General features: G+C 35.9%; 1 protein-coding gene across 4 annotated transcripts in view; it reads right to left on the reverse strand.

Moving 5' to 3' along the window:
• The window catches only part of LRCH1 (leucine rich repeats and calponin homology domain containing 1), a 114,461-nt gene that overhangs the window by 57,754 nt on the left and 44,003 nt on the right, over positions 1 to 12,704 (reverse strand). For all 4 annotated transcript variants that reach the window (XM_056505893.1, XM_056505884.1, XM_056505866.1 and 1 more), the window contains exons 2-3: positions 4,002 to 4,146; positions 1,021 to 1,147 (exon numbers count right to left, since the gene is read on the reverse strand). In XM_056505893.1, the coding sequence (XP_056361868.1) occupies positions 1,021 to 1,147; positions 4,002 to 4,146 (272 nt within the window). The remainder of the gene's footprint in view (positions 1 to 1,020; positions 1,148 to 4,001; positions 4,147 to 12,704) is intronic.

Genomic DNA, 12,704 nt, shown 5'->3' on the forward strand with positions numbered 1-12,704 from the left:
AATAGCATGGCTGGGGCCTCAAGCAAGGTTATTAATTTCTGTAACATAATTTACTGGAAGAGCTACTATCATAAAAACAACAATATGATAATAAGACACTTTCAGGTACAGAAAAGGTGTGCAAGGTAACTGCTGTCAGTGGAGATACCAGCAGCTGGAAGGAAGTTCAAACCAGGTCTTTACTAAACATAATTAAGCAGTGTCAAAATGCAGTTTATTTGTCAATTTGTATCTCAAAAAGTCAAAATGAACAGAAATAACCAAAAACACTTTTGTCATAAAGAAATCAGAGTCTCAGCTTACAGTATAGAGGAAGAGAAAGGGAGAGAAAGGGAAACATTCTCTCATATGTATTTTCTACAAATGCACAATTAAATTAATTTTATGCAAAGATACCAAAGGTTATTAAGTTTTGCTTTTTCAGACTCTCATTGACTGGACAATATACTCTAAATGATCTACTGCTTGTAGAAACAGTATTCGTGTGGACAGCTTTGAAAATAAGAATAGCATAATCATTTTGTAGATTTATTTAGGTGGGTGTTCCAGGAAAGGAAGGCTGCATGACAAATGTAGTGAAATAAACAGAAATTAAACTGATAAGACCAGTATCATGAGTGGAATGCAGAGTGGTAAGCAGACAGCAACAATGCAGAAAGGAAGCAGGAGGAGAGGATGCTAGAGGGGGTTACAACCTTGCAGAGCCAGCTCTTAGGAACTTGATGCAGTGAAACAGGGAGCCAGGACAGGCAGTGAGCAAAAACGGTGAAGATTAGGAACTTTGAGTTTTGAATGAACTGAAGGCAGTGATGCTATTTAAAAGAGACCTGAAGAAAATAAAGCAAATTCTTATTTTGTTGCTAGCCAACACACCGGAGAAGTTAAAAAATTAAGTTTTGCAAACTACATTTTACTATTAAGCAGTTTTTCAAATATATGTGAAAAGTGAATTTTACTGTTCCTATTTAAACTCAAAAGAAGTAAAAATAAAAAGTGAAAAAAAAAAGATCAGTAACATACCAATTCCATTAACTGTTTTAGCTGACCTATCTCTTCTGGAAGGGAACCTAGCTTATTGTTACTTGCAATTAAGACTTTTAGAGGAAGACCACACAGGCAAGCTGGCAAAGAAGAAAGCTGATTTCGACTGCAACAAAACAAAACAAAAATATTAAAACCATCAGCAATGTTCTACTGTATATTCACAGAAACTCTGAGAGCTGCAAAATTTCTTCATTTTCATGGGTCATATTTTATGCAAATAAAATTGAAATTTTCAAATGGCAATCATTAAGAAGACACTTGCACATCAGAAATAAATGATTATTGAGTAACAATATTGAGGAATTTACCACTCTGGAAAAAATGCATTGTATCAGTTTAACAATTTTGCAACAAATCTGTAAGTCACACAAAGAACAGCTGTTTCCCTTCTTAATGAATACAGGAAAGTCAACTGAGACAGTATTTTTCAAGTATTTAAACATTCCTGTGGTTTTATGTGCCATTAAAATGGATGCCTTTTGTTACAGCTGAAATACAAATATATAAATCATCGACAAAATGGTTATTTTCTTAATTAATTTAAAGCACATTTGTAGTTGAAGATTACTTGGTACATCTTGTTCTCTGGTTCTGTGCTATTAACCCAGGTAAATACAGCAAAAATTTCTGAAACTACCAGTGGTTCATTTTTTCCCCAAGATTCATAAGCTAGAGCTTAAAGATGACAAATGTCATGACCCTTTGTGATGTCCACAAGACTAAAAATAGTAATTTGTGGCTCAATTCCCAGAAGAAATTTTAAGCTCATCAGAATAACATAGTAATTACTCTCTCCTAGAATACTTAGAAGTTTTCTTAAAATATAATTCTTATGATTTCTTATGATTACTAATCTGTAGTAAAACAATGAATAGTAACTTAAAGTAGCACCCCAGTATAAACCATTTTAATTAGCTCCTGCCTACATGTTAAGGCTTCACAAAGCAAAGACAGATGACTGAACTCTGGTAACACATGGTAAAAATTGTCCAGTGTAATTTCAGTAGGAGTTGCAATATTGAGGTGAAACAAAAACAAACAAAAATCCAAATTCCACAAGTAGCAAAGCATTTCTTCAACTGCCAACCCAGCAGTGTGCTACAAAGCTGCATACAGAGATGCATATTCATGCTCCACACAACAGTCTCAAAATGTTGTACAAAGCAAACTACCATCATATCTCTGTTTGCACTCACCAGGACACAGACAGATATCAATATCCCAAAGAAAATAAAAATGAGAAATCCAATTACTAACCAGAAGCAGCTGAAAAAAGTATCATTACTTATTTTGGAGCCAGGTTTCTTAATTCTAGTGTCCTTACAGAAGACGAAGACACAACTTTTTCAAAAAATTATTTAGAAATATTTTTTCAAGTTCTAAAGAACTCAAATTGAGGAACCTTAGACTCTAAACAGTAACCCTATGCCACAGATCAGACACAGATAAAAAATAAATAAAAATAATTTTTAAGCTCCACAGAACTCAGAAGCAACCCACTAAGAGATAAGGAACAGAACATAACCAGGGCAAGTGAGTAATAAGTCATCATTAGTTTCAAAGGAATTTATTTAAATAAAACATGAACAGTATCCACCAATGCCCAAAGACTAAAAATAGATCTCTTGGCATTACTTTCTAATGCTATTCAACATAAGGGCTCTGCTGGTAACAGGCAGAAAGATATGCAATTTAAATCTATTTTGTATTTCTTGCCTAGAAACAACGTGGTTAGAAAGTCAAGAATGTATTTCCTTGTTCAGGCTGTTCACTATGTCCAACTAACATAGGGAAGGGCACATTCAAGTGAAGAGGGGATTTTAAACTGAGAGAAATGTCATTTAATAAAATGAAAAAATTCCTTTTATTTTATTACTGTCATATGGGATATAAAATCTACTATAGTTTTGTGATGACTCAGACAGATTCTATCACTATAAAGAGTTCTAATTCATGGTTTCATTAAGTTTTAACCAAGTAAATTCTAATTCCTAAATTTACCAAGATGTTTTATGCATATTTAATAACTTAACCCAGTTTTTAAATTCTTTATGTATATCTAACAAACATTAACTCAGAATCTCAAGTCCTATTTTTTGTGTGCAGATACTCAGAACACTCCACTTCAATTTTTAGAGCCCAAATAGTGCTCCACAGTGGCCAAAACTGCAGTACAGTAGTAATACAGACTTGAGAAAGATCCTCAGTGTTGATTAAACTGATGATCAAACCTTTATTCCCTGAATTTAAGACCAAGAACCACTTCACCATCTATTCAGACCTCATTCTTGCAGAGACCAGACTGTTACATCTTCATTATTACAGTTTTTACTCCAAAGAAAACTTCACATCTTGCTCCAATTGAAAAAGTGTTCACCTGCCCTCCATTAAGAGCACATGTGCATTCAACTGCACTTGAACTAACAGCAATTCTCTGTACTGATAGTACTCACACAGATTTTGCCTGGAAAGGAGGCAAAGATGTCTAATTCTTTGCCAGTTACTCCTAAAAAAGGCTGTAGCTAGCTTTCTTTCATAATATGACTATGCTAGTGATAGATATAGTATCACACTCCTCCATTCCATTCCATTCCCCATGGAGAAAAATAGAAATTCTCTCCCTTTCCATCTTCCTAACTGCAAAATATAAGTCAAGCTTTACAAAATTTGTCATTAGAAGTGAATTAAAAGAATACAATTGTGTGGATGTGATGAGCATTCTGGATTTGTTAGAAGATTGAGGGAGAGAACTGGATTAACATTGCTTGGTTTTCTTTTAATAATTATTTTTACATTTATGATGTCTTCATACAGAGCTGTCTCTGCAGCCAGTGAGCATTTGAATTACCATTTCCAGTGAAAAAATGCAGTCAGTTGTTCCGGAACCTTAAAAAGTGGAGACAAAAAAAAGCTTTACGTATTTGCAAATAAACAAAAATTGGTAAAGATAAACTTACCTCAAATTTAAGTAAGTTAGCATTTGCAAGTTTACTATGGCATCTGGTATAACTTTAATACAATTGTGGTAGAGATTTAGTGTTTCCAGTGACACAAAATGGCACAACTCCGTAGGAACTTCAGTTAACCGATTCTTGGATAAATCTGAAAACAGGAAAAAGAGAGAAGGTACATGTTTGAGCCATTAGAAAAGCTGCATTTTATTAAAGTAAGTGAATAAATATAATTTACATGGAGACAGCAAATTAGATCAGTATCTTTATTATGCAAAGTAAAGCTAGTGCAAACTTTTACAGTTTTGAAAAGGAACAGGCTGCATATAAAAGAGCAAACATTCAATTAGGATTTATTTGGTCTAATAAAAAGTAATTATTTGCAGGATCCAATATGCTGAGGAAATAGTTGCAAACAGATTCCAAAGCTCACAGAATATACCCAAAGATCTAGCCAATACACAGTTAGACATCTGCAAACAATGATAGCATCAAGAGAAAACAAGCAGAGGATTACATCTTTAATTTCTTCAAATAAATAACTAATTCAGGTAATTCTTCCAACTGACATTTATTTCCTGGCTCTAAACCATTTATAAATGAATACTACCTAAACAAACATTAAAGGTCTTCAAGAATGGATTTTATATAAATACATACAAGACAACAGTGATGGATTACTATCCTCCAAGCCACTGCTTGTACCCACAGAACAAAAGCTTTTGACTTTGATCAGTTATTCATTCTTCATTTCCCATTTTAAGCACACAATCAGAGGAAAATAAGGAGGAAAAATGTTACCGAGCTTTGTTACTTAACTACCACTGTATGAAGAATGAGATATCCTAATACTGATGTGAGCTCAAGCCATAAAATAATAGTGCATACCAGTATTCAAGTGAATCAACGGAGTTTCAAGTCATTGTTTAAATAGTGTTGCAGAACAAATACCTTATCCTCAGAAACTAAACAAATGCAACCTCCTATGTCACCAGCCAGATAACCTGACCTGAAGAATGGTCATCTGAAGAATGTTAAGTGGAAGGAACAGGAATGTCCCTACGCAAAAAGTGAAATGTCTGATCATGAGGAAAAAAATAGAACTTAATGATCTCTTCACTCCACTGCTGCTATTTTAAGCCTAGTGCCTCATCCTTCAAAACTTATTTCAAAGCTTACTTAAACTTGATAGGAAAAAGCAGCCAAAATCTGGATTATTTCCACAGTCCTGATGATCCGTCTCCTATCTTTAGGGCCATAAATAATATTTTTGCTTTTTGTGAACAAACAGGTTGAAGTCTGAAGAATTTTTTAACTTCCTTTGAAGTTTGTGGTGCAGAAGCACAGCTTGAATTCAAACCTATCACCAGTGAGAAGGACTTATTAGTTTTGCTCTTGTCTCCTGCAATGAAAGCTGAAATTCAGCACATTCTATCCTTGTCAGCCTCCACTTTGCTTCATCTCATTGCTTCCAACAAGAAGTTGGCTTCATTATTCCATCCCTTACAATACAATTGTGATGGCTTACAGGAACAGTAACTGAGAGCAGCTCTGCTGACCCTACTGGTAGCACAATTGAATTGAGCACCTCAACCAAAATTATTCACTTCTAAGTTACTACACAACAGAAACTCTAATTGCTCTGCTTCTCTCACCAGGCTTTGACAGTGGTTTGATGTGGCATTGCCTCAGCTTCTGCTTCCCTTCATTTCTGACATCAAACATACAGCATTTCCTGTTGAGTGACTCTTACTAGTGTTTCAAAGCAGGAGAAAGCTCTCCATTGTTCCTCTGGTTTAGTGCTTTAATTCTCTACTGCTTTCTATTTATCCTGAGAGCACTTGTTTACCAGCAAGGCCTTCCAAAAGAATTCTGCTGCCTTTCTAGTTATGTTTATTATCAGATATTAACAGAAGACTGCCATGAAGTAACTTTTTGAATCATGCAGGGGCTACTAATATTTTACAATTCAATTGCAAAGAAAACCTCACTCTTTCTAAATCATGCTTTTCTGTGGTGACATTGCCAGGAACATCCTGCTCACTTTCTCCTTTAAAGTGGAAGGATCAGCAAAATCCAGATGAGTGAACTCTCTGTCTAGGGTGAAAACAACTTGTATGGCACTAGATGGAGAGTAACAACCCATCCTTCACCTGATCCCTCCCCAGTGATGCACAGATCAAGCCCTGTGAACACTAAAATGTTACTTCTTCTCAAGCTCCTAAACCCACAGCCTGCCACCTCAACTCCCTCTTCATGCCTGTTCTCTTTATCTTCACATCATATAAAAGACTGCTGCCACAATATTTTACTCACTCTTGAAAAATTCTAGTATCTCAAAAAAGCAAAATAGCAACTAGATTGACCCCATTCCTAAATTCCTAAAAACATTCCCAAAAACATTCCTAAAAACAGACATTACTAACAGTTAAATGCCTTTAATATTTTTTTTTTCATTTTTTATTGCCATCTTTTGTTCTCAAGGTTTTTACTCTCTTAAACTGATGAAAGAAAAACAAAAACCACACAGATCATAACAGACAAATCCCTTCCTGTCATCCACAGGACCATGGGTTATAGGACACACTACATACACAACAAAGGAAGTCACTTTTTTTTTTTTTTTTTTTTTTTTCTGTCTAGTTATCACAGTAAGATAATTTCAACACTTGTATCTACTGTTACTTCCTAAATAATGATTATGATGACAATAAAAATAATTTTTAAAAATTAATCTTTCCACAGTATAAGGCAGAGGAAGAAAAACTGCACATATGATTTACACTGTTGTAACATAACAGGAAAAGCAGAAGCTTGTCATTATAATTTACTGATAGAAGGTATCATTAATAGGAAATCTGAATGCCTTTGTGGAACACAGTACTGGAATGGGATCTGACATACAGAATGCCCATCACATTTTTAACTAGTGGTATAACTTTTGCCAAAAAATAGACCTCCCTGATCATACTGAAGTTAAAGAAGAAAACATATTTCTTTTATACAATCCTAGATAGAATGTGAGCCTCTGAACATGATGCAGCTGTGAAGAAGGCTTAGCAGCTTTCTAAAAATTCCACACAGGAAAGCACATGCTGTAAGAAACTAAAAGGAAAAGAGCCTTCCTAACAGATTATACCACACCTTATAAGCCCATACAAACATGTAGAGAAACCTCTGAAGTTTACATAATTATTTTGATACCACTTTATACGAAGGTGCTTTTGCCTCAAATTTCCACGTCTTGCAGTAAGTCTGTATAAAACTCAGAGTTAATCTTAACAACAAGTTCTGGAATAAAATACAAGGGTCAAGACTTTAGGAAACTGCAGAACCTTTTGAACATTCTGAGAAAAACAGTATGCACCTATCTTGGTTTTGTCACCATTCATAAACTTTCTGAAAAATATTTTGCAAAAGCATTCTTGGGTTATTTAGGGAAAAGGAAGAATGCAGAAATTAAACTTTTCAACAGCTTGTGAAAATACTTTAAAAGTACGGAAACAACTAGCTGGCAAACCTTTAGTTTCTTCCTGCAATTCTTTAACTCTACACTTCCCAAACTGCTAAGTTACACATCCCCCTTACATCACTAATTTGAAGAATAACACTTTATAATAATTACTAATAATGAAGTTACTGTGCAGACTGGCTTGTGCTACAGAAATGAAAACAAACACAGGGATGAATCTGCTGGTGTTTAACAGAATTTGGAACAGTTTGCTTATACTATGCAACACAAGTAAGATCAAACAAATTAATGAATTTATAATAGCAGAAGAACATTTCATGGTGGCCCAAGACAGTACAGGTGGGTTTTACCTGAGGTCACTATTTCCTGTACCTTCCATTATGAAATAGATGACACAAATATGAAACAATGGGGCAGGAGGAGTCCATGCAATGGAGTGAGCTTCCTGTTTTAAATTAAATACATCATTCATTCATTATTTGTGACACCAAGACATTTTCAAACTACATCTGGCTTCACTTCATCTTTCCTTGCCAAGAATAAGTTTGTTAGAATTCCAAAATAAAGTAACAGAACACAAAAAAATAAGCAAACTAGTTCAGAAAAATATTAGGTGGAATCTTGATCTTTCAAAGAGTCAGCAGAATTCTGGCACAATGACATGGCTTTTGTATGAGACAAGTTACTATGTTGGAAGCCAGACAGGAACTACACAAAATAAGCACTTCCTTAGCTGGGAGCAAACAATAAAAAGCAAAAAAGTTCACACTGGTAAATAAGCCTTTAAAAGACGACTCCAAGCCTTGTCTGGTGACAGGCACACTGTATGGCCAGGAATCACGCTGCCATTACAGCAGTAATTACTGACCCCCATCCCTGTGGTAAAAGCTTTTCATTCCTACATTCCTTTCTTCCACAATGAAGAGCCACCACTGAGTAGGACCTTCCTGACTTCACACTTTGCAGCCAGATAACCAAGTGCCACTATATATATATATATATATATATATACACTATATATAAAAAAAACTGCACCGCAGAAACCAAAATAGTTTTGTCAAAAATACCCAAAACAACATTAGAAGTCAAATAGTTACATTTCTTTCACTAAAGTTACAGAAGTGCTCCAATTTTACTACTGTCCAGTGATTAATATATTATTAAATATCAGTTATTAGTACTTTATTACATTACAATTGCATGCTATTCATGGGAGAACTAAACAACTTAAGAATTTAAATTGTAAAATTAATTCCTTAAACAAATAAGCACATACACTACTACATCATAAATCTTGACAAAGAACTTTAAAGAAAGCAGTTAATTAAAAATAAGTGATTTACACATTTCAGATGTTAGTCAAATTCACTGTTTATGTTTCTAGCACACAAACCTGCAATAGACAAAAACTGAAATTGTGCTATAAGCTTATATCTACCATTGAACAGGAAGAAATTTAAAAAAAATATAAAATATCTGTATTTGCTATGAAGTTCTGAAATCAAGACACTGAAAGGAAAAAAAGCTGCCCAAACAACCTTAATTCCAGCCCACTAAGTTCCTTTTTTCTGTAGGATTCAGCACTTACTGAAAAAAGACAGGAATCGTTTTGAAGAAGCTATTTGCTCTAAGTGCTATTTGCACTAAGATATCATTCAAAGTATTCAAATGAGATGTCTGATGCATTTGACAAGGAATTCAAACAATTCACAGTAAAAGGAAAAAAAAAAAAAAAGTAAATTCAAGCCTAATTTCATAATGCAAATATGAACATTAGAAAATACATAAAGAAGTCTATAAAGGCATAACCACATGGAGCTCTTCCTGTTATACTGCAAGCTCCCCACAGTTTTATCAGGCTTTGAGGAAGCCTGTATTTCCTTATTAGCAAGGTACATCTTCTTTGGGAGCTGAAACCACAACATGGCACTTGATCTTGGACACCTTTTGGAATATCTACTTAAAGTGCTCTTCAGATCTTTGACAATGCTGTCCTCCACTTTGGCAAAGAAGGCAACTCATCTTCATCAATGTAATTACACCTACGAGAATCAATCAAATGTCAATGCTCCCTAATGAAGCAATTACTTTGTTCTAGCCTTCCCCCTAAATGGTAGGAAAATCCACCATTCTAGAGACAAATGTTATTCATTAGTCATGAAAACACTAATGGAACTATGAAGTGCTACATACTTTTAAGACATGCCTTACAAGTTGTCATTACCTCCACACTCATGGTACATTACCTACTTGTCCTCTCCCTCCACCGGAATTTATGAATAATATCCTGGGTGTACAGCCAGCCTTTAATGCATTCAGCAACTTGTAGGACAGTGATGCTACATGAGTGAAAAAGAGGCAGCAAAGATTTCTACCACCTCTGCCATCAAATGCATTCTGCTTTGCTTATGACAATTATGCCAAAAAAATGCACGGCATTTCTTCACTAAGAAACATTTCTATTTCAGTTATTTAGCAAACAGAATAACAAATAACACAAGACAAAGAACATCCAGTAAAAAAAAAATTGCTTTCCTATAAGAAAAAAACATGACATATTAGTGCATAGGCTCAAAGTTTTTCTTTCTGAAAATATAACTTGTATCAGATTGAAAGAAGGGTAGTTCTAATGTTGATTCCTAGCAAAGTTATCATTACTGATCCCATAGTATGCAACAACAGCATCTGAACATTGATCAGCTGAGTCCAGATGTACAACTGCTGACTCAAAAAACGTCAAAAGCGCATCTGTCTTAGGAAGAAAGATATAAAAACACACGGACCTTGCAAGAGAAGTATTTTGAAGAGATTATGAAGAAACTGCCATCTCATACCCTTGGTAAGCACTACTTTTGAGCATTCTCAGCATGTTCCATCTGTCTCCCATTCATCAATTTAAGAAACAACATTAAAAATCTCCACCTCAAAGCCACAGTTAAATTAAGATTAAACTAGAGGTGTAGGAAATTTCAAAGTGATTATACGTATACTTTTGTATCTCTACGTCCCTAGATTTAACACATCAAAAACTTTTCCTTTACCACTGTGTATAATAAGTGGGCAAGTTAAACGGCTAATACAAAGAGGAACTAAATGTGGGATTTAGAGGAAAGGGGGAAAAAACTTGTACTGAATAAAATCAGGGTGAGAGCAGCAAATTGTAGAGCCTGGCAGAGATGTACCACTAGAGGGGGCCCCGATCTCACAGTCTTGGCCACCACCCTGCAAGTGCTTCTCCTTTTGCTTCTTTCAGAGCCCATCCCCAGCGGATGAAGGGGGCAGAAACAGGAAGGTTCACTTTAGAACCACCTCTGGGCACTCCTGTGAACCTGTCACCCACCACAGTTTTCAAAAGATTACAAATGTGGCTGTTCAGTTGCAAGCCTTACAGCAGGAAGCAAATACATACACCAATTTCCAACAGGGCTAAGCACTTGACAAGAAAGTCTATTCTGAAATAGTCACATGGAAGTACTTTTTCCCAATTTTCATTTAGATGATGCAAGAATGTAAGGCATCCTTGAACCCTCTGTAGTACTGCAAGAGCAATGCTTGGCCAAAATGACGATACATTTGACAAAGACCTTGCCTGCATTCCACCCCAGCAATCCTTATTTACTCTATTCCATCCATCACTCCACAATGGAATATACAGCTTACTTTTCCACAGTGACCTGCCATAAAGTACAGCCAAATGCAAGAAATATGCATCCCACGTTTTTTTTCTCAGATAATGCACTAACTAGCCCTGAGCAACCCAGCATCACAAACTGGCACTTCCAATGATTCCAAACCTTTGTGCAAACATCACTTCAGGGTTTTTTGTTTCCTCTGTGTGAAATAAGAGGGGAAGGAGGGAGCAAAAGTCTAGCATATTCGCATTATCTCCATGGCACACTCCAGTTCCAAGAACACAAAAGGAAATTTCTCTGCAAGAAACATGTTCAAAGAGTATCACGTCTGAAGGAACAAAAAAAATGAAGGTTACTATAGTACTCTGCCTCATTATTGTACCTGCTTTTAGGTGACAACATATAACATCTAAATTTCTTGTTTATCTTCTGTTTCTTCCTCTTTAGGACAACAATGGTTTGGGATTAAAATTATCAGAAAAAAAACCTGTTGGGAGATGAATCTGGTATGAAAGTGCATAAGATTCTCTAAAAACATACAGGAAGACAATAGGATTATTCCTGCAGACCTCCATGTGGGTGCAAAAGATGTGGACTGTGGTGGATAGACCCTGGCTGGCCACCAGGTGCCCACCCAGTGGCTCTATCACTCCCATCCTCAGCAGGACGGAGGGAGAAAATACAAAGCAAAAGCTCATAGATTGAGATAAGAACAGGAGAGACCACTCACTGTCATGGGCAAAATACAGACTCAGCTTGAGGAATTTGATTTATTGCCAATTAATACGAAAGTAGGGTAATGAGAAACAATAACAACTAAAATCACCTTTCCCGTATACCCCTTTTCCAGACTAAACCTCTCTAATGATTCTCCTATTTCTCTCCAAGGCTCCACATCCCTCAGAGAATGGGAGCAGGGGAACAGGGAATGGGAGCTGTGATCAGTCCACAAACACTTTGTTTCTGCTACTCCTTCCTCCTCTTCCCCTGCTCCAGGACAGGTTCATTCCATTGGTTACAGTCCTTCATTAACTTCTCCAACAGAGGTCCTTCCCATAGGCTGTAATATTTCAAGAATTGTGGGTCCTCTAGCCATGTGAACCCCATACAGGCACCCAAACACCTGTATTATCAGATGGAAAAAAGTATCTGGCAATAAACATGCTTTATCAACACAACAACCATTAATAACATATGGTATGAAACCCACTTCATGGCCCCTGAAGAATTCCTTCTTCTCCCATGCCTTCTTCTCAAGAGGGAGGATATAAGTCATTAATTTTCATTCCTCAATAAACAACGAGCCCTAAGAAGGATCAACGGATTGTATCCTGCCAGCATTGTAAACATCAACCTGAGCAGGACAAATATTTCAGGTGTTTTCTCAGACACAGTAGCAGTAAGAAACCTTCATCCAACTGTAAAAACTTTAAAAACTGCCATCTATCTCCCGTTTTTAGCCTTTATAATAGGTTGATTCAGAGCACTGGAGAAAATAACTGAAGTGTTTACATCATACACAATCCAGCTGAATTGCTTTACTGTATGAAACTACATTTCCATCATCTGTCTGAACTGCTTCTATTGGCACATGAAAGAAAATTT

Source organism: Oenanthe melanoleuca, chromosome 1 (assembly GCF_029582105.1).
Source record: "Oenanthe melanoleuca isolate GR-GAL-2019-014 chromosome 1, OMel1.0, whole genome shotgun sequence".
NCBI lineage: Eukaryota > Metazoa > Chordata > Aves > Passeriformes > Muscicapidae > Oenanthe > Oenanthe melanoleuca.